The sequence below is a fragment of the Jaculus jaculus genome, chromosome 6, assembly GCF_020740685.1.
Source record: "Jaculus jaculus isolate mJacJac1 chromosome 6, mJacJac1.mat.Y.cur, whole genome shotgun sequence".
Lineage (NCBI taxonomy): Eukaryota > Metazoa > Chordata > Mammalia > Rodentia > Dipodidae > Jaculus > Jaculus jaculus.
This window is the reverse complement of record NC_059107.1, coordinates 58,270,227-58,291,451: the sequence shown is the minus strand read 5'-3', so window position 1 is coordinate 58,291,451 and position 21,225 is coordinate 58,270,227. Positions and strand designations below refer to the sequence as shown.

The window sequence follows — 21,225 nt, the reverse complement described above, 5'->3', positions numbered from 1 at the left end:
GGTTCTTTGAAAGGATAAACAAGATTGATAAACCCTTAGCAAATCTGACCAAAAGAAAGAGAGAAGAGACACAAATTAATAAAATCAGAGATGAACAAGGTAACATCACAACAGATTCCAGAGAAATTAAAAAAATCATAGGGTCATACTATAAAAGCATATACTCCACAAAGTATGAAAATCTGAAAGAAATGGATGATTTCCTTGATCTATATGACCTACCTAAATTAAATCAAAATGATATTAATCACTTAAATAGACCTATAACAACCATGGAGATCCGAGCAGTTATCAATAATCTCCCAACTAAAAAAAGCCCAGGCCCAGAGGATTCACTGCTGAATTTTACCAGACTTTCAAGGAAGAGTTAACACCATTGCTTCTTAAGCTTTTCCAGGAAATAGAAAAAGAAGGAATTCTACCAAACTCCTTCTATGAGGCCAGCATCACCCTGATACCAAAACCAGGCAAAGATAGAACAAAAAAAGAAAATTACAGACCAATCTCCCTCATGAACATAGATGCAAAAATTCTCAACAAAATATTGGCAAACAGAATACAAGAGTATATCAAAAAGATCATTCACCCTGACCAAGTAGGCTTTATCCCAGAGATGCAGGGATGGTTCAACATACGCAAATCTATAAATGTAATACATTACATAAACGGGTTGAAGGACAAAAATCACATGATCATCTCATTACACGCAGAGAAAGGATTTGACAAAATCCAACATCCCTTCATGATAAAAGTCCTACAGAGACTGGGAATAGAAGGAACATATCTCAATATAATAAAGGCTATTTATGACAAGCCTACAGCCAACATATTACTAAATGGGGAAAAACTGGAAGCTTTTCCACTAAAATCAGGAACAAGACAAGGGTGTCCACTGTCCCCACTTCTATTTAATATAGTTTTGGAAGTCTTAGCCATAGCAATAAGGCAAGAGACACACATAAAAGGGATACAAATTGGAAAGGAAGAAATCAAGTTATCATCATTTGCAGATGACATGATTCTATACATAAAGGACCCTAAAGACTCTACTAGCAAGCTGTTAGAGCTGATCAAAACCTATAGCAATGTAGCAGGATACAAAATAAATACACAGAAATCAGTAGCCTTCATATATGCTAACAACAAACACACAGAGGATGAAATCAGAGAATCACTCCCATTCACAATTGCAACAAAAAAAATAAAATACCTTGGAATAAACCTAACCAAGGAAGTAAAGAATCTATACAATGAGAACTTTAAAACACTCAAGCGAGAAATTGCAGAAGACACTAGAAAGTGGAGAAACATCCCTTGTTCCTGGCTTGGAAGAATCAATATCGTGAAAATGGCAATCTTACCTAAAGCAATCTACACATTTAATGCAATCCCTATCAAAATTCCAAAGGCTTTCTTCATGGAAATAGAAAAAACAATCCAAAAATTCATTTGGAATAACAAAAAACCTTGAATATCTAAAATAATACTGAGCAACAAAAAAGAGGCTGGTGGTATCACCATACCTGATTTTAATCTATACTACAGAGCCATAGTAACAAAAACAGCATGGTACTGGCACAAAAACAGACATGTAGATCAGTGGAACAGAATAGAGGACCCAGATGTAAGCCCAAGTAGCTATAGCCACCTGATATTCGATAAAAATGCCAAAAATACTCATTGGAGAAGAGACAGCCTCTTCAGCAAATGGTGTTTTGAAAACTGGATAAATATCTGCAGAAGGATGAAAATAGATTCTTCTCTCTCGTCTTGCACAAGAATTAAGTCCAAATGGATTAAAGACCTTAACATCAGACCGGAAACTTTGAAACTGCTAGAGGAAAAAGTAGGGGAAACCCTTCAACATATTGGTCTTGGCAAAGACTTTCTAAATACAACCCCAATTGCTCAGGCAATAAAACCACAGATTAACCACTGGGACCTAATGAAATTACAAAGATTTTGCACCGCAAAGGACACAGTGAAAAAAGCAAAGAGGCAACCTTCAGAATGGGAAAAAATCTTCGCCAGCTATATATCTGATAGAGGATTAATATCTAGGATATACAAAGAACTCAAAAAGTTAAATAATAAGGAATCAAACAAGCCAATCAAAAAATGGGCTATGGAGCTAAATAGAGAGTTCTCAAAGGAAGAAATACGAATGGCATATAAGCATCTAAAAAAATGTTCTACGTCACTAGTCATCAGGGAAATGCAGATTAAAACTACATTGAGATTCCATCTCACTCCTGTCAGATTGGCCACCATCATGAAAACAAATGATCATAAATGTTGGCGAGGATGTGGAAAAAAAGGAACCCTTCTGCACTGCTGGTGGGAATGCAATCTGGTCCAGCCATTGTGGAAAACAGTGTGGAGGTTCCTAAAGCAGCTAGAGATTGATCTACCATATGACCCAGCTATAGCACTCCTAGGCATATATCCAAAGGACTCATCTCATTTCCTTAGCAGTACATGCTCAACCATGGTTATTGCTGCTCAATTTATAATAGCTGGGAAATGGAACCAGCCTAGATGTCCCTCAACAGATGAGTGGATAATGAAGATGTGGTACATTTATACAATGGAGTTCTACTCAGCGGTAAAGAAAAATGAAGTTATGAAATTTGCAGAAAAATGGATGGACCTGGAAAGTATTATACTAAGTCAGGTAACCCAGGCCCAGAAAGCCAAGCGCCACATGTTCTCTCTCATATGTGGATCCTAGCTACAGATGACTGGGCTTCTGTGTGAGAATGAAAATACTTAGTAGCAGAGGCCAGTAAGTTGAAAAGGAGACATAAAGGGAAGAGAAAGGAAGGGAGGAGGATACTTAATAGGTTGATATTGTATATATGTAAGTACAATGATTGTAATGGGGAGGTAATATGATGGAGAATGGAATTTCAAATGGGAAAGTGTGGGGGTGGGGAAGGAGGGAATTACCATGGGATATATTTTATAATCATGGAAAATGTTAATAAAAATTAAAAAAAAATGCAAGCCAGTGATATGATAGTAAAAACAATACCAATATTTGATCCAGTTTCATCTCAGCTGTGCTGTATCTGGACATTGTGGATGTTTGTCAAAGGTCTTTTATGGGGAAGAAAGTACACACACGAAACAATAAATGTGTGACATTTATGAGTAATGCTGGCTCTGAACAAACTTTTGAAAACTTAGTTGACAACATTTTGGATCAAATGAAAAAACAACAACAAAAAAAAGCATGACTTTTGAAATCGCTCTATGCCTTGGCTGTCAGTATTATCACTTTATTGAATTTTTTTCTTATTAAAGTATGTAGTTTTTAAGACTTTTCCTGACAGTATTATGGAATTTTTTTTAGCTTGGGTAGATGGGAGTGTTGCTTATATGTTACCATATAGCTGACATGTACTTTTCTCTGTTATTATCTGAGTAGTTCCATGCTATGTATGTACCATAACCAACCTATTGCCTATAAGAAACATGTAAGATAATGTATTTACAGCCATTGTTACAAGTTTATAATTATTTTCCTATCTTGAATATGTATAACATTCAAAAAATAATTTTTTTCTTGATTGAGAAAAGGATACAAAATGCAAAATCCACAATTTTGATAACTGAAAATTTCCATTTGTTTTGCAGTACTTTAATTATATTGGGTGTCTTGTCTTTCTTGGGCTTTTATTTAGCTAATGAATGAATACATTAGATACTTCTGGGTCTTAGTTGGCATTTTACATATCTTGCATTTTAATTCTTTGGTTCTTTACTATTTCTGTTAACCCATAGCATTGTTTTAATAAATGTTATAATACTAACCTAAAAAAAAAAGTAAGCCGGGCGTGGTGGCACATGCCTTTAATCTCAGCACTCGGGAGGCAGAGATAGGATCACCATGAGTTCGAGGCCACCCTGAGACTACATAGTGAATTCCAGGTCAGCCTGGGCTAAAGTGAGACCCTACCTCAAAATACAAAAAAAAAAAAAAAAAAAAAAAAAGCAGTACTTCAGGGCTGGGATACAGGTCTATGATAGAGTATGTATTTAGTACACAGTAAACCCTGGGTTTGTTCCCTGCCACTTTTCACGGGCAGTCATGCTGCATAACATTTCAGTCAAAGAGGAAGTGCTGGACAACTCCCATTACACAGCGACACACTGTAATCAAACCCTTGCTGATGGTTCTATAAAAGTACACTACACACAAATATGCACAGTACATAACACCAGATGGCAGTTATTTCTCTGTGTACTCACCACACTATGCTTGATCATTACTTTATTACAGTGTATACTCCCACTCTTTCTTTTTTAATTTTTTTATTTATTTTTATTTATTTATTTGAGAGCGACAGACAGGGAGAGGAAGAGGCAGAGAGAGAGAGAATGGGTGTGCCAGGGCCTCCAGCCACTGCAAATGAACTCCAGATGTGTGCGCCCCTTTGTGCATCTGGCTAGCATGGGTCCTGGGAATCAAGCCTCCAACGGGGGTCCTTAGGCTTCACAGGCAAGTGCTTAACTGCTAAGCCATCTCTCCAGCCCAATATACTCCCACTCTTTACAAAAGCTACATAGTGAGTTTGAGGTCAGCCTGAGATAAAGGAGACCCTGCCCCTCTCCAATGGAAAAGAAATAAAGAAAACTTTTTACAGTGACACAACATGTTGTTTTGCCAGCAGTGACCTTGTAATTTCATGTTTACCACATCTGTTGATTATCTTATTTTCTCTAGGGATGGTAGGCTGTACCATCTCTATTTATGTATGCATACTTTGTAATATTGGCACACCCACAGAAAGCCTAATGCCTTTTTTTTCCATTTTATTTTAAGGCAGGGTCTCACTCTAGCCAAGGCTGACCTGGAACCCACTCTGTATCCTAGGCTAGTCTTGAACTCACGAGATCTTCCCACCTTAGCTTTTTTTTTTTTTTTTTTTAATTTTTTTTTGTTCATTTTTTATTTATTTATTTGAGAGCGACAGACATAGAGAGAAAGACAGATAGAGGGAGAGAGAGAGAATGGGCGCGCCAGGGCTTCCAGCCACTGCAAACGAACTCCAGACGCGTGCGCCCCTTTGTGCATCTGGCTAACGTGGGACCTGGGGAACTGAGCCTCGAACCGGGGTCCTTAGGCTTCACAGGCAAGCGCTTAACCGCTAAGCCATGTCTCCAGCCCCCACCTTAGCTTTTTAAGTGCTTTTATTAAAGGTGTGAGCCACCATGTCCAGCAATGACACATCTTAGAATGACCGTATTAAGCACTTCTTGGCCTTACAAAGTAGAGCAGCTTGTCATCAGCCATTTCAGCAGGTCTCTGTGGCTTCCAGCTCACATGGCCACTGTGCCGAGACCAAGGTGGGAGCCATTTAATTTTCATGTTTAAAGAGGAAGTTAACCACAACAGTACGAGTGATTCTCTAAACATCTGTGGCTGTGAATGTCCATCTCTCAACAGAGATTTAGCTACTGCTACATACACAAGTGGGTCCCTACCACAGATCCATGCTTAAAAAGTATAACATCTTGCAGGGCATGGCGGTGCACTCCTTTAATCCCAACTCTCAGGAGGGGTCAGAGGTAGGAACATTGCTGTGAGTTCGAGGCCAGCCTAGGACTACTGAGTGAGTTCTAGGTCAGCCTGAGCTAGAGTGACATCCTACCTCGAATCAAAAAAAGTGTGGGCTGGAGAGATGGCTTAGTGGTTAAGTGCTTGCCTGTGAAGCCTAAGGATCCTGGTTTGAGGCTTGATTCCCCAGGACCCACGTTAGCCAACTGCACAAGGGGGCGCACACATCTGGAATTCGTCTGCAGTGGCTGGGGGCCCTGGCTTGCCCATTCCCTCTCTCTCTCTCTGACTCTTTCTCTCTCTTTGTTGCTCCCAAATAAATAAATAAAAATAAAGTGTGATGTCTTTAAAAATGATAAAGAAAGTTTAAAAAGAAAGGTGTTTATAATGTTTCAGATCAAACCTGGGGCCTCTTTCATGTGAGCAAGGTCTCGATTACTGAGCTGTAATTACAGCCCACATTTAAACAATGTTTAATACAGATTCTGATTTGCAGTTTTAATTCTAACCTCCTCTGTCTAGCTTTGATTTTTGTTTTTCTTTTTTAGTTTTTTCAAGGTAGGGTCTCACTCTAACCCAGGCTGACCTCAAACTCATGCCTTTGCCTCCCAAGTGCTGGGATTAAAGGCGGGCACTACCACACCTGGCTCTGTCTAGTTTTTTGAAAGTACTTATTCTGGAAAAAAAATGCATTTAAAAATATTAAAATATATGAGGTATGACTAAAACAAGAGCTGTTCCAGTATCAAAGTTAAATGTAAAATATCTAATTACGTACATTTATCTTGATCCTAGGCTGGCCTTGAACTTCTGATCCTCTGTCATCCAGCATGCAGTTCTGAAGATGAAACCTAGGACTCTGTGCATGCTAGGTAAGCTCTCTATCAACTGAGCTAGATACCTACCCCAGATTTTATTTATAATAAAAGTACAAATCTTCCTAAAAATTGCTGACATAAAGTTCTTACACAGTGTTTATGAACATGAAAATAAAATGTGCATTACCTAAATTCACATGTAGATAACTTATGTGCAGACTGCAATAAAACCTGAATGAAATTTTCTAGTTGGGGAATTGATGTCTTCATAGCAGGGTTTTCAAACCATTTTTCTGGTAGAGATGCTGCTACCTGTCAATCAAAACATATGGTAGGTTTACAATAGTGACAGCCAGGACTCTTAGTAAGACAATCTCACAGTGATCATGCATGTTGAGTGTTAATTTTCCATACACTATAACCTCACAGTGACTATTCATTTGGCTGCGAATTCTCCACATGCTACAACTTATGGTTCAATAAACATTTCCCCTTCTTGGCCAAAGGTAACATAACATTTAAAAAATATTTCTTATTGCTAACAGGCTTAAACAGACACAATACTCCAGTATTCCTTCTACTATACTCTTTGATTCCCAAGCCATTATCTCTGTATGAAATGAAATTTATAGTACAACTGCCAACATAAGCATTTTGTCAATACAATTAAAAATATGTACATTCAGGATTACTTCACAACAAACCCAGGTGGCCTAGTATATAGTCTACATAAACAAAACTAAAATGGTGATTTTAAATATACAGATATACAGAAAGACAGAAAGTTAATTATGATTTTGATCTTCTACTAATTTCTTTATTTTTTCCTTTTTTTTGAGTTTCACTCTAGTCCACCATGCCCAGCTTGACCTAGGATAAATTCTTAGAAGTCAAAGGGGATGAGCTTGAACCAAACACACTGAAATATTCTCTGAAATAGTAGGGTAATCCTCCTACCAGTACCAGAAGTTGTTTTCTAGAACAAATGGCATGCACACTCTAAGGGACAGGGCTCTTACAGTTCTGAAATTTTAGGTAAAATAGCAACAGCAAAAACAAGCCTCCCTAACACAATTGTTAAAACAAGGATCTTTATGATAATTTGCATTTCTGAAATCAAAGCTGCTAATCTTTCTAGGTGTCTATAGGCTATTTTTCTATACCTCTTTGTGGTGGTTTGACTTGCACATTTGGGGGCCATTTTTAATAAGAATATTTGAATTGTTATTTTAAGGTTTTTTTTATTTAAGGAGGATTTCTTATGTGTTCTTAATTTCTCAAGTCTTTTTCTTTTTAACTTATTACACAAAGTTTCAAAGAAAAGCATCAAGAGAAAGAACAGTACAGTGAACCCACTAGACATACTCCGCACGTTCAGCAATGATCAGTTAATGTAGATACTTTTTGGTCTATTTAAAAAAATATTTTATTTTGGCTGGGCGTGGTGATGCACACCTTTAATCCTAGCACTCAGGAGGCAGAGGTAGGAGGATCACCATGAGTTTGAGGACACCCTGAGACTACACAGTGAATTCCAGGTCAGCCTGAACTAGAGTGAAACCCTACCTCAAAAGAAAAAAAAAATTTATTTATTTATTTATTTGAGAAAGGGAGAGAGAGAGAAAGAAGCAGAGAAATGGGAAGAAAAATGGGTGCAGCAGGGCCTCTGGCCACTGCAAATGAACTCCAGATGCAAGCACCACCATGTGCTTCTGGCTTACTTGGTCCTTAGGCTTTGCAGCCAAGTGTCTTAACCACCAAGCCAACTCTCCAGTCCTGGTCTATTTGTTGATACAATATTTTGTATATATTTTATATTCTAAAATATCTTTATTTACAAGAGATGAAATGAAAGTATGGGTGCACTATGACCTCTTGATACCACAAATGAACTTCAAACACATGGCTACTTTGAGTATCTGTCTTTACAAGCATACTACGAAAAGAACTCAGGCCAGCAGGATTTATAAGCAAGTGCTTTTAATCAATGAAGCATCTCCCCTTAAGTTTTATATTTTTGTCAAATCTATTATAGTTTTCATCCTTTGCCATACTCAGTCATCTTTTTAGGATATTTTTAATTTTATTCTCTATATTTATTTTTTTCTTCACTCAAAATGACTGATTATGGTGCCAGTGACTGACCAAGAAGAGCTTCATGTATGCTAGGCAAGCACTCTACAATTGAACTATACCCCAGCTCTCACCTTTGATTTATATTTGCATATAGTATATAATGGCATTCTTCTTATAAACACCTAGTTGTCTACCATGTTTTCATCAAGACAGGGTCTCATTAATTAGCCCAGGCTGGTCTTGAACTTATAATCCTCTCCTGCCTGACATGAGTACATGTGCTACAACACCTGGCTCTGGACGTCATTTATTTTATTTTTTAGAGAAAGGAATTTTTTTTAAATTTATTATTTATTAGAGAAAAAGAGGGAGAATGGGTTCACCAGGGCCTCTAGTCAATGCAAACACACTTCAGACATGTGCACCACCCTGTGCATCTGGCTTACATGAGTTTTGGGGATTTGAACCTGGGTCCTTAGGGTTTGTAAGCAAGTACCTTAACTGCTAAGCCACCTCTCCAGCCCTGGACATAATTTATTAAGTATTTCTCTTTACTGGTGATATTACAAATCCATGCAGTTCTTCTTAAACAGAGCTTACAAGGCAGGATGGCACACACCTTTAATCCCAGAACTCAGGAGGCAGAGGTAGGAGGATCACTGTTCGAGGCCAACCTGAGACTACATAGTGAATTCCTCAGCCTGAGCTAAAGCAAGACCCTACCTTGAAAACAAACATAAAACAGAGGAGCAGTTTCTAGGTTTCTGCTGTTAAGCTGATTTGTATGTTCTTCGGAGAGCATCATGATTTTTATTATTATGCTATAATGCACAATAGGTGTTTTAACAGCTAAATTTTACTGCTGTTTTGAGACAGGGTGTCATGCTATAGTTCAGGGTGGCCTGGAACTCACTATGTATCCCAGGTTGGCCATGAGATTGAAGCAATTCTCCTGCCTCAGTACCCTTACTGCCTGGATTACAGGTATGAGCCAGTATAAATTAAATTTTTTACAGTGATGAAATTAAAAAGGGTTCTATGGTGGTTTGACTCAGGTATACCCATATACTTAGATGTTCTGAAAGTTAGGTTTCCAGCTGATGGACATTTGGGAACTAATGCTTGCTGGAGGCAGTATATTGTTGGGGATGGGCTTATGGGTATTATAGCCAGTGTCCCCTTAACAGTCTTTGCACGCTCTCCTGTTAATGGTTGTCCACCTTATGTTGGCCAGGAGGTGACGTCCACCCTCTGCTCATGCCATCATTTTCTCTTGCCATCATGGAGCGTTCCCTTGAGCCTATAAGCCAAAATAAAACTTTTTTTTTTTTTTTCCCCTACAAGCTGCTCTTGGTTGGGTGATTTCTGCCAGCAATGTGAACCTGACTGCAATAGTAAAGTTAGCACTGAAGAGTGTGATTGCTGCTAGACTCCTGACTGTGTGGCTTTGGCATTTTGGAGCTGATTTTCAAGAGGAATGTGGAAGGATTTGAAACCTTGGCTTAACAGATGACTTGCGGTGCTGTAAGTACAGCTTGATGGACTATTCTACCCAGAGTTGAAAGACCTGAATGCAATAAGAACTATGGACTGTGAAGTATGGCTTATGAGAGTGAGAAAGATCTTTGCTTGATCTGGGCTAGAAGCAGTTTGTGTAAAAGGTTTGCTGTTATGCCCATGTCCTGAGAAGTTGTGCAGGGTTGCATTGCATAGATAGACTGGTGTGAGCAGAGGGATAATGGCACAGAAATGAAATGTTTGGGCCCAAACTACTGCACATTCAGCTACAATTGTATGAGAGATTACAACTATTGAGATTGGGCCAGTTGACCTGTATTGGGACAACAGAAAGAATACAGTCTTTTAAAGGGGCCTGAATGCTGAAGAAGAGTATCTTGTTCTTCAAAGTCTGCTTTATTCCCCCTGGATTAACAAATTGACAACCCAGCTGGTATTGTGGAGTATAAGAAATGCAGGAAAGCTGGGCATGGTGGCACATGCCTTTAATCCCAGCACTTGGGAGGCACAGGTAGAAGGATTGCTGTGAGTTTTAGGTCACCCTGAGACTCCATAGTGAATTCCAGGTCAGCTTGGGTTAGAGTGAGACCCTACCTAGGAAAAAAAAAAAAAGAAAGAAAAGAAAAGAAAAAAGAAAGGAAAAGAAATGCAAGAAAGGGTCATTGAATTTGCAACATAATCTTGTGTTTTGGAAGTGGCTTAGGGCAATGTGAAGCAAATTTGCTGGATGTCTGCATGGAGACCGGATGGAGCCTAGAGGATGGAAATAGGGGTTGCAGTGCAGACCCGGTGGAGATGCCAGGACCACGAGATGACTGCTAAGGAGAGCTGCCGGCCCTGAATGAAGTTTCCCAGGACTATGAGTAGCCTAGCTGGAGGGGTAGAATTGAAACACCAGACTTGTTGCTGGTTAGAACTATCGAACAGACTAGAGTCAGTAGGCTTGGAATTACAGAGTTCGATATATGCCTTGTTTAAATCTTGTATTTGTTGAATATTTCTTTGCTATGCCCAATGCCATATTTTGTAATGAGAATGTTTATTTTGTGCTATTACGGTTTTATTTGGGGGGGGATTTTTTGGTATTATGGCTCAGTTAAGGGAACTTGGATTATGGGGATGTTTGAACATCATTAGGACTAATAAAAACTATGGGGACTTTTAAAGTTGGACTGAATGCACTGCATTTTACATCATGGATGGCTATCAATTTGTGGGGGGCCAGGGGCAGAATGTGGTGGTTTGATTCAGAATGCTACATTTCCAGCAGATGGAGATTTGGGTACTAATGCCTCCTGGAGGCAGTGCATTTTTGGGGGTGGGCTTATGGGTATTATAGCCAGTTTCCCCTTGCCAGTCTTTGGCACACTCTCCTGTTGCAGTTGTCCACCTGATGTTGGCCAGGAGGTGACGTCCACCCTCTGCTCGTGCCATCGTTTTCCCCTGCCATCATGGAGCTTCCCCTCAAGCCTATAGGCCAAAATAAACCTCTTCTCCCCCACAAGCTGCTCTTGGTCAGGTGACTTTCTGCCAGTAATGTGAACCTGACTGCAACAGGCTCCTACACAGCATACCTGGCTACACTTTCGAATAGTGTCTGGTGTAGGGGTGGCATTGAGAAGAGCTATGATAAGGTAGCGATTTAACAGCTTCCCCAGTCCCAGATCTTGCAAAGTGTCATCTGGTAGAAGTCCATTCCAAAGTAGAATGTTGCGGAAGAGCTGAAAGAGAGTATCAAGTGATTATGCGTATTTTCTCCAAAGAAACCAAAATGGTCTCAACAAAGTCACACTCTTCAACTCTCACCAGGACTGTCAGCTCTTTATAGGAAATACCTCTGAATAAATACCTGATTCTGACCCCCATGTGTTTGCTCATCCTGTATTGTTCTAGGGTAACCACCAAAAATATACCTCCAGAAGCTTCACTGGGTCATTTTCAGATCAAAGTCTCCAGCTTCTACCTGTCCTCTCAGCCTGGGAGCACTGAGAACAGAACTGCAGGAAGCCAGGACTCATTCAAAGCCAGTGCCACTGTGACTAACACGTGACCTCGAGAAGCCAGGGAATGCACAGGGCTTCACTGCTTTGATATGTAACACAGGAATAACCCAAATGTTTGCAGATAATCTGCTACCACAATGCATTCTATAAAATAAATACCAGTTTCTGCCTTTTTCTCCTCTAAATACAGATGTTTCTGTAAATTTCGTGGTCTTTCCATGATCTCTCCAGTATTCTGAGTACTAAGTGACATGCAGCTTCATAAACATGTCACACTTCATGTCATCATGGGTGCTGCTTCTTCCCTGGAAGCTTTACTCACTACTGAAACGTCTCTTGCGAGGGATAAGCCTTTCTCATTGTCAAATCCAAGGACATCCTCAGTTTTTCTCCTAAACCCTTTCTTGTGGCAACTAACCCTTGCCTCCATTCGTAAGGGTGACTGAGGTTACATGTAAAGGTCCATGATTCAATTTAGGTGTCTCTTAAGACCCTCTTTCTCTGCTTCCTCTTCTCTGTCCCAAGTTCTATCCCTGGCTCCCCAAGCTTCACCCGCAAGTCCTCAGAATGTGTCACTCATGACCATGGTTCCAAAGACTACCTATGTGTAGCTGACTCCAAAGCCTCTGCTCCAATCTGTCACTTGCAATGTGCTTGGACCGTAGGCTTCTGTATCTCTATTTGAGGTCCACCTGCACAGCTCTATTCAGTTTACTGAGTCCCAAACACATATCCATTTCCTTTCCAGGCCTTTTCCTTTTCTTGCACTTCCCATGCCTCCAAAGAATGTCATATGCCACCAGGTTGCCAAAGTAAGGAACTCCGCCATGACTCTGCTGTTCTTTACATTCTCAGTTAAACACTAAGAGTCCTTTCAATACTTCACCTTAAACAGCTTTCAATTAGCCCCTTTGCTATTGACTCAGCAATGGCATCAGCTCAATCCTTAGGTCCAGGATCTGGCCAATTCCAATCTGTATATTAAATTTTGCTTATTGCCTATTTGTATAGGACATGTGAGGCAAGAACTGTTTTGTATTTTAAAATTGTTTAAAACATGCTTCTATAAAATAGATTAAAAATGTTATTTATGGGCTAGAGATATGGCTTAGCAGTTGAGGTGCTTGCCTGCAAAGCCAAAGGATCCAGGTTTAATTCCCCAGTATCTTTGTAAGCCAGATGCACTGGTTGTTACATGTGTCTGGAGTTCCTTTGCAGCAGCTATAGGCCCTGCCATATCCATTCTCTCTCTGTGCCTGTTTCTATCTCAAATAAATAAATAAAAATAAAATATTTTTAAAATGTCATTTATTTATTTATTTGCATGTGTGTGGGGGAAGGGTCATGTCAAAGTCTCTTGCTGCTACAAAGAAATGGTTGCCAAGCTTTACATGATGGCTAGGGAATTGAATTCAGGCCGACAAAAAGCACCTTCAACCACTGACCCATCTTCCCAACCCCCAGACATTTAGCATGTGAACCTTATGTAATATTCAAATTTTAGTGTCCGAAAGTCAAGTCTTACTAAAACATTGACACATTCATTTACTTAGTGTCTATTATTGTTTTTGTACTGTTGTGGCAGAGTGAGGCTCCACAGATACTACATAGCCTGCACAGCCTAAAATATTTACAATGTGATACATACAGAATTTACTGTTCCTATAATGTTGTATGAGAAATAGTATTCAAAGTTGATTTTGTAGTGTTGCTCACCTTTAAGGCTGCCCAGAACTGTCTTTCTTGGAACTTTGAATGTGGTGATGTTCTGTTTTCCACAGCACTAATTTGAAACAAAGGGCAGAGAGGAAGGGAGAGAAAGATTATTATTCTTTCATAATCACACTTTAAAAAAACATTAAAAAAATTAAGTATCCAAACTAGGCTTTAATAAACATGGAGATGTTTTGATGCTATCTATCAAAGATCACAAATGCATCCACAACAGATCCAACAATGCATTTCCAAGCATGCCTTTTACAAATATGCCTGCCAGATTACTCACCTCACTCTTTGTATGAGCTTACCATTCACATGCCTATCAGTTACAGGATATCTACATGATGCAGCTTAAAAAGAATGAGGCAAACTAAATATACAATGACATGAAATGACTTGAAATAGGTAGCGTAGTGGTTTGAATTAGCTGTCCTCCATAAACCCATGTGTTCTTACTGCCAGATCCCTAGCTGATGGCACTTTGGGAATTAGATCCTTACTGAAGGAGATATGTTGAGGTGTTATAGCTAGCTTCTCCTTGCCTGAACTGTGGGTTGCAGTGAAGACCTCCCACAACTTTCTGAAATGCCTGGTCTGTGAGATGGCCACAAAGCTGGTTCTGGATATATTGTTTCCCAGACAGTGAGGAGCTGGAAGAGTGGAATTGGAACTCCATAGACTTGTCACTAGTTAGAATTATTGGATTTGGAGACTCGTCACTGGTTAAAACTGTCAAATTTGGAGCTACAAAATTTGACGTTTGCCCTCTTTATTTTAAACCTTCTATCAGTTCAATCTTTCTTTGCTATGCCCAGTATCTTTTGCAGTGTAAATGTTAATTCTGTGCCATTATGGTTTTATGGCTCAGTTAAGAGATCTTGGACTATAGGGATGTTTTAACATCATTGGGATTGATAAAAACTATGGGGACTGTTAAAGTTGGACTGAATGCATTGCATTTCACATCATGAATGATCATGAATTTGGTCCAGGGGTGGGATGTGGTGGCTTCAATTAGGTGTCCCCATAAACCCATGTACTCTGAATGCTTGATCTCCACTTGATGGCAGTTTGAGAATTAGATCTTTACTGAAGATGTGTTGCTGTAGGTGGGATAATGGGTGTTGTAGGCAGCTTCCGCTTACACACTCTCCTGATGCTATTGTCGACCTGATACTGGCCAACACATAATGATCAGCCTCTTCTCATGCCACATTTCCCCCTACCACCATGGAGCTTCCCTTTGAGTTTGTAAACCAAAATACCGGCTTTCTTCACACAAGGTGCTTTTGGTTGGGTGCTTTTGGTTAGGTGCTTTGTGCCAATAACACAAAATTAACTACCCCATGTAACAAACAGAAAAAGGTAGAAAACAACATACTTCATTTGCTGTAGAAGTGGGGGAAAGGTAAGATGATAGCATATTAGCATATGTAAGTATTAAATGAAGAAAATCTGGAAAGATAAAATCATTAACAGGGATTACTATTAAATGCATATAGAGGGAAAGAGGCAAACTCTGATGAAAAGAGGTCAGGATGACAGTGAGTAAAAACTCATTTATTTATTTATTTTTGTAATTTATTTTGATTTTAATTTGACAGACAGAAAGAGAGAATGGACAAGCCAGGACGTCCAGCCACTACAAATTAACTCTAGAAGTATGTGCTACCATTTCTCCTGCTCTATTATTACTATTATTATTTTTGAGGTTAGGTTTTGCTTTAGCCCAGGCTGACCTGGAATTCACTATGTAGTGTCCAGTTGGCCTAGAACTCACAATGATCCTCCTACCTCTGCCTTCTGAGTGCTGGGATTAAAGGTGCATGCCACCATGCCCAGCTTAAGCTTCTCATTTTTAAAAATGAAAACTGATGGGGAGGTAATATGATGGAGAATGGAATTTCAAAGGGGAAAGTAGGGGGGGAGGGAGGGAATTACCATGCGATATTTTATAATAATCATGGAAAATGCTAATAAAAATTTTAAAAAATGAAAACCATACTTATACTTTTATACCATCTGAAGGTATTACTTATTTAAACAGAACAAAATAAACCATATTACTAGGATATAATTTTTATCTACAGATATCTCTCCCTGACTCAGATCAGAAATCTAAGCCTCCTCCTTCTTTTCAACAAGAGTGCTTCCATCCTACACTTTCTACAGTCCATAATCATCACTACCATGGACGCCTCACAGCAAGGGCATGACCATAAAACGAGTACCATGTTTCATAAGATGCACACAGAACCCATAATTGCAGGTTTTGGTCCTTCAAGGATGGTCTCGGATTATGCTGTGTTTCCTATACAAGGCCCTAATGCTCTGAGCCCTTTCTTCATCATCTTCATGTTCCTTGGGGTAGCTATGCACAGATTTTACCCTCCTTGTACAGATGAGGTCAGTTATGCATCAAATACCTAGAAATGGTGGAGCTAAGTTCTGGAATTTGTCCTCTTTATTTCTCTATGTTACATCTCCTGTTTGTGTTCCTAGGATACAGCAAAACAAACAGCCCAACAACCACCCCCCCACCCCCACACACAAACACACACCACGTCTGTGGTGGTTTGATTCAGGTGGCCCCCATAAACTTAGGTGTTCTGAATGCTAGGTTACCAGCTGATGGGTATTTGGGAATTAATGCCTCGTGAAGGGAGTGTATTGTTGGGGGCGGGCTTATGGGCTTTATAGCCAGTTTCCCCATGCCATGTTGGGCATACCCTCCTGTTGCTGTGGTCCACCTTATGCTGGCCAGGGGGTGATATCCACCCTCTGTTCATGCCATCGTTTTCCCCTGCCATCGTGAGCTTCCCCTTGAGCCTGTAAGCCAAAATAAATCTCTTTTTCCCAGAAGCTGCTCTTGTTTAGGTGATTTCTACCAGCAATGTGAACCGGACTGCAACAACGTCCAAGTGTGAACTATTATACACAGCATATATCACGTAACTAAGAAAGGTTTCTTTTGCTTTGCATCTAAAAACAAACAACAAACTGTATTATGTGAATAACTATTTCAAAGTTGAATATGGTATGAACTAGCACTTGGGAAGTGGACACTTAAGAACTCAAGGTCACTCTCAGTTATATAGCAAGTTCAAAGGCAGACTGAACTATGAGACACTGTCTGAAAAAAAAAACCCAGAAAAAAACCCAATAAAAATCTATTTCGAACAATATAAAGGGCTAGAGAGATGGTTCAGTGGTTAAGGTGCTTGCCTGCAAAGTCTAAGGACTGGAGTTCAATTCCCTAGTACCCACATAAAGCCAGATACACAAGATAGTACATGCACCTGCAGTTAGTTTGCAATGGCTAGAGGCCCTAGCATGCACATTCTCATTTTCTCACTGCCTGCAATTAAATAAATATATTTTTTTAAGAATTAAAACTAAGAGCGCTTACCTTTTTGGATATAGAGGAATAAAGACATCATCTTCTATTGCTTTCTGCATTCTTGAAACAATGGATTTAAGTAAACCCTATTATTTAAAAATGTGAGAAGGTATCAGCAATAGACACAATTGGAAATATATTAACCAAAACATATAATTTTAATAGTGGAAATCATAGAGTTGGCTGGTAAAATAACTTTCAACTCGGGATAAGAAAATCTAGTTGCACAAGGCTGGATTTGGGTCACTTGTGTTGTGTTTTATTTTCTTGGATAAATACTAATACTGAGAGTCAGAGGTTTCAAGTCTGAGATAACTAGATAATGTGCTACAGAATGACAAACTGTTTTCCAAAATAGTGGAGTTCCACTTACATAGAAATCATATTTCTTTATATCCTATTAACACTCATTTTTCTTGTATTTTCTTAATGTGTGCAATTAGAGAAAGGTATGGTCATATTTCATTGTTTTTTATTTTATTTTATTTATTTATTTTGGCTTTTCAAGGTAGGATCTTGTCTAGTCCAGGCTGACCTAGAATCCACATTAGAGGAAGGTATAGTCATATTTCACTGTTATTTTTTCTTTTACTTTGGTATTTTGAAGTAAGGTCTTGCTGTAGCTTAGGCTGACCTACAATTCACTATGTAGTCTGAGGCTGGCCTAGAACTCACAGTAATCCACCTACCTCTGCCTCCCAAATGCTGGGATTAAAGGTGTGTGCCACCATGCATGACAGCGTATTTCATTATTTTAATCTCACCTCCCTCTCTGTTGAGTAACGTGATGTTAAGGATCTTCTCCTATTCTTATTTACCATTTAGCAAGATATCATGATAAGCTCCTTATGTATTTCTGAATTTTTAAAATTAAAACCTTTTAAAGAATTTATTTATTTGGGAGTATGTGTATGTGAAAGACAGTATGATCACTCCAGGGCCTCTTGCCATTGTAGGCAACCCCCTGACACATGGGGACTTTGTGAGTCGAATTTTACATGGATACTAGGAAAACAAACTGGCAGGCTTACAAGCAACAGACTTTTAACTGCTGAGCAATCTCTTTAGCCTAAACCTATTTAAAAAGACAAAAGAAGGGCTGGAGAGATGGCTTAGCGGTTAAGCGCTTGCCTGTGAAGCCTAAGGACCCCGGTTCGAGGCTCGGTTCCCCAGGTCCCACTTTAGCCAGATGCACAAGGGGGCACACGCGTCTGGAGTTCGTTTGCAGAGGCTGGAAGCCCTGGCACGCCCATTCTCTCTCTCTCCCTCTATCTGTCTTTCTCTCTGTGTCTGTCACTCTCAAATAAAAATAAATAAAAAATGAACCAAAAAAAAAAGTATCTTATAAAAAAAAAAGACAAAAGAAAAAAATTGACTTGTAGAAGACTTTTATACAATGTAGCTATGAATACTTTGTGTGTCTATGTTCTTTGACAGTGAATTTACTTTGGCTAATTCATTGTGCTTACATATCAATAATTGGAAAATGGCCAAAACTCGATTTAAGGATATTATGTTATATCTCCCTAATGAACAGAAATGTAAACATATGAATGTAAATATATAATGAGGTAATGTTAAATAGAGAAAATAGATATATGCATGTTCATTAGGATGATAAATGAAAATAAAGTTAAGTGAAAATATCCTCTAGTGGTATCAGTTCTTGCTACATTACTAGAATGGGCATCTAGAATTATTTTCACATATTAGGAACATATCTATAGAGAAATATACTTATTCTTAAATAGAATCCATATTTGAAAATGAAATTGGCATATTGTATACTAAAATGATAGCTATTTTTAAATCCATGACACCACACGGGACACAAATACCCTTTATAAACCAGTGTTCCATTTAGACAAGAGCAATATATATTTTTCCATAAAAAGCATACAGAACTAAATGAAATTTTATTTCTCTTTCTACTCAATTATCTGTAACACATATGTCAGTAGCCATACATCAATACTGATAATATCAAACAAAAACTCAATTTTATTTTATTTTAGTCATGGATTGTAAAGAAAAAAAATCCATTTTCTAGGAAACAACTCCACAAAAATATCATCTGAGCTTATATAATTTATTTCATATATTTATTTTTTGTGGCAATGGGGACTGAAACCAAGGTTTCATGCATGCTAGGCAAGTGCTTTACCATTGGGTTACACCCCTAGTCCTCAGAAATTATTACCTGTTTGTTTTTACTAACTTCATTTTCAGCAGTGCAACATTCTTCAAGAGCCGCTCTGCAGTGTGTTATTAAACTTGCTGTCTGCGAGGATGACAAAGGATCCCAAATGGATTCTACAAAATCTGAAAAACACATCTAAATGGTACACTATTTACGAGATTACTCTGCTTCTCATGTCCTAATAGTGAAGCCTTTGGTACAGCCTATTCCCCTCCTTATTCAGATTATAATCCACAGCAAACTATTATCATTGCAGATTTCTATACACCTCCAGTTTCCATGTCCTTGGAGTTTTCCACTTCAGGAAATGGCAGCTCTATAGTTTGGGCTGTCTAAGCCCCAAACCACAGAACCATTCTTAATTCTCTCTTCTTCTCTTACCCCACAATAGATCCCTTAGCAAGACAGAACTCACCACTATAGAAAACTGGTTACCAAGATGGTGACCACCTAACTGCACCACACCTCCCCAGGAAAGAAAGGCAAGGCGTTAAAGGTTCACTGGGTCTTTTAGGGGAGAGCAATCTCTAATAGATCACCAGTGGGAGGGCGCAGAGGGGAAAAAAGGGAATCGCTAATTTCCTTGCTCACAGATAGCCCACCAGTCCCCCAAGTCCCCCAAGCAGCCGCGGTAGCCATAGTCCTCGTCACATGATACTTGTGCACTTACTGTAGGAAAGGGGACCCAGGCCAGCGTAGTTCGACTTGCCTCACTGTGCAGAGGTGATTGCCCTGCTAACCCCGCCCACCCATGACCTTGAGCAGGCTCTGCCTGCTGGCCCCCAGGAGCTAGAGCTCAGGCTCAATCTGTCCATCGCCACATGTGTACTACCCATTCGCCTGTGCAAGCTTAGCCTGCTCTGCCCATTTGCCCGCTTACTGCTCCATCCACCCGCCCATCCACTCATGAGCTCAGGCCAATTCCACCTGCCCATGCAAACTCAGGCTCACTCTGCCATCTGCTAGTGCCAGCTCAGGCCCAATCCCCTATCTGCCATGCCAGCCACCTGCCCATCTGTCTGCTGCAGGCAACACACTGCACACAAGCTCAGGCTGCATCAGTGTCTTACGCAATGAGAGCTCAGGCTTCTTCGGCACCTGCCTCAGGCTGCTTTGCCTTCTTGCCCCGAGCTCAGGCTGATACACCCACCCATGTATTACCTCAGGACCACTCTGCCCATCTGCTTGCTCGCCTGATAGCTCAGGCCAGCTCCCCCAAGAGGAACCACTTCCCCGCTCATCGAGACCACGGTCCTACTCTCCCTGCCCATACACTGTGATGGGCAGACCATAGCGCAAAAGAAATAACGTGAAAAATCAAATACCCATAAATCCTGTAAAATCACCCAGTCTTTCAATGAATGTCTCTAATCAAAACACAGAAGAGACATTAGGATCAGAACACCAAAATGAAGCTATGAGCAATGCAACCCTGACCAAGCTACAAGTACAACTTGCAGAAAAGCAACAAAGGACAGATAATCATGTGGATGATCACTAGACTAGGCCCAACAGATAAGAAAATGGAAGGAATTCAAAGACAGTCAAAAGATATGAATGGCAGTGAAAAAAAAAGAGGACCTCAAAAATCAGTTGGTGATGCTAAATGAAGATATAAAGAAATGCAAGGATGAATTCCAAGAAACATCAAGAAAATCAGAAAATGATGGGAAAACGGAACATGACAGAGGTATGGAAACTATACAAAGAAAAGTTGTAAAAAATGCAAACCTGATTGAAAAAGCCTAAAACTCTTTAGAAGCTCTCAAGAATAGTCAGACATGTGGAGGATAGAAACTCTGATCTGGAAGACAAGACAGAAGAAACAGAGAGTTCAAAAGTTTCAATAAGTTCAAAAGTTTCTGTGAACAGAACATGAGGGAACTGTGGGATACCTTTAAACAGCCTAATATCTGGATAATTGGAAT

At 39.5% G+C, this 21,225-nt stretch overlaps 1 protein-coding gene across 4 annotated transcripts in view; it reads right to left on the bottom strand.

Annotated features, from left to right (window-relative positions):
• The window catches only part of Gcfc2 (GC-rich sequence DNA-binding factor 2), a 54,546-nt gene that overhangs the window by 3,782 nt on the left and 29,539 nt on the right, over window positions 1-21,225 (bottom strand). For 2 of the 4 annotated variants that reach the window (XM_004660585.2, XM_045153409.1), the window contains 5 exons: window positions 19,298-19,419; window positions 17,107-17,183; window positions 13,695-13,761; window positions 11,550-11,696; window positions 6,569-6,693 (listed from right to left, as the gene is read on the bottom strand). In XM_004660585.2, coding sequence (XP_004660642.1) covers window positions 6,569-6,693; window positions 11,550-11,696; window positions 13,695-13,761; window positions 17,107-17,183; window positions 19,298-19,419 — 538 coding nt within the window. Of the gene's footprint in view, window positions 1-6,568; window positions 6,694-11,545; window positions 11,697-13,694; window positions 13,762-17,106; window positions 17,184-19,297; window positions 19,420-21,225 lie in introns of those variants that run through there. The other 2 variants (XM_045153408.1, XR_006637793.1) reach the window with 2 other exon arrangements.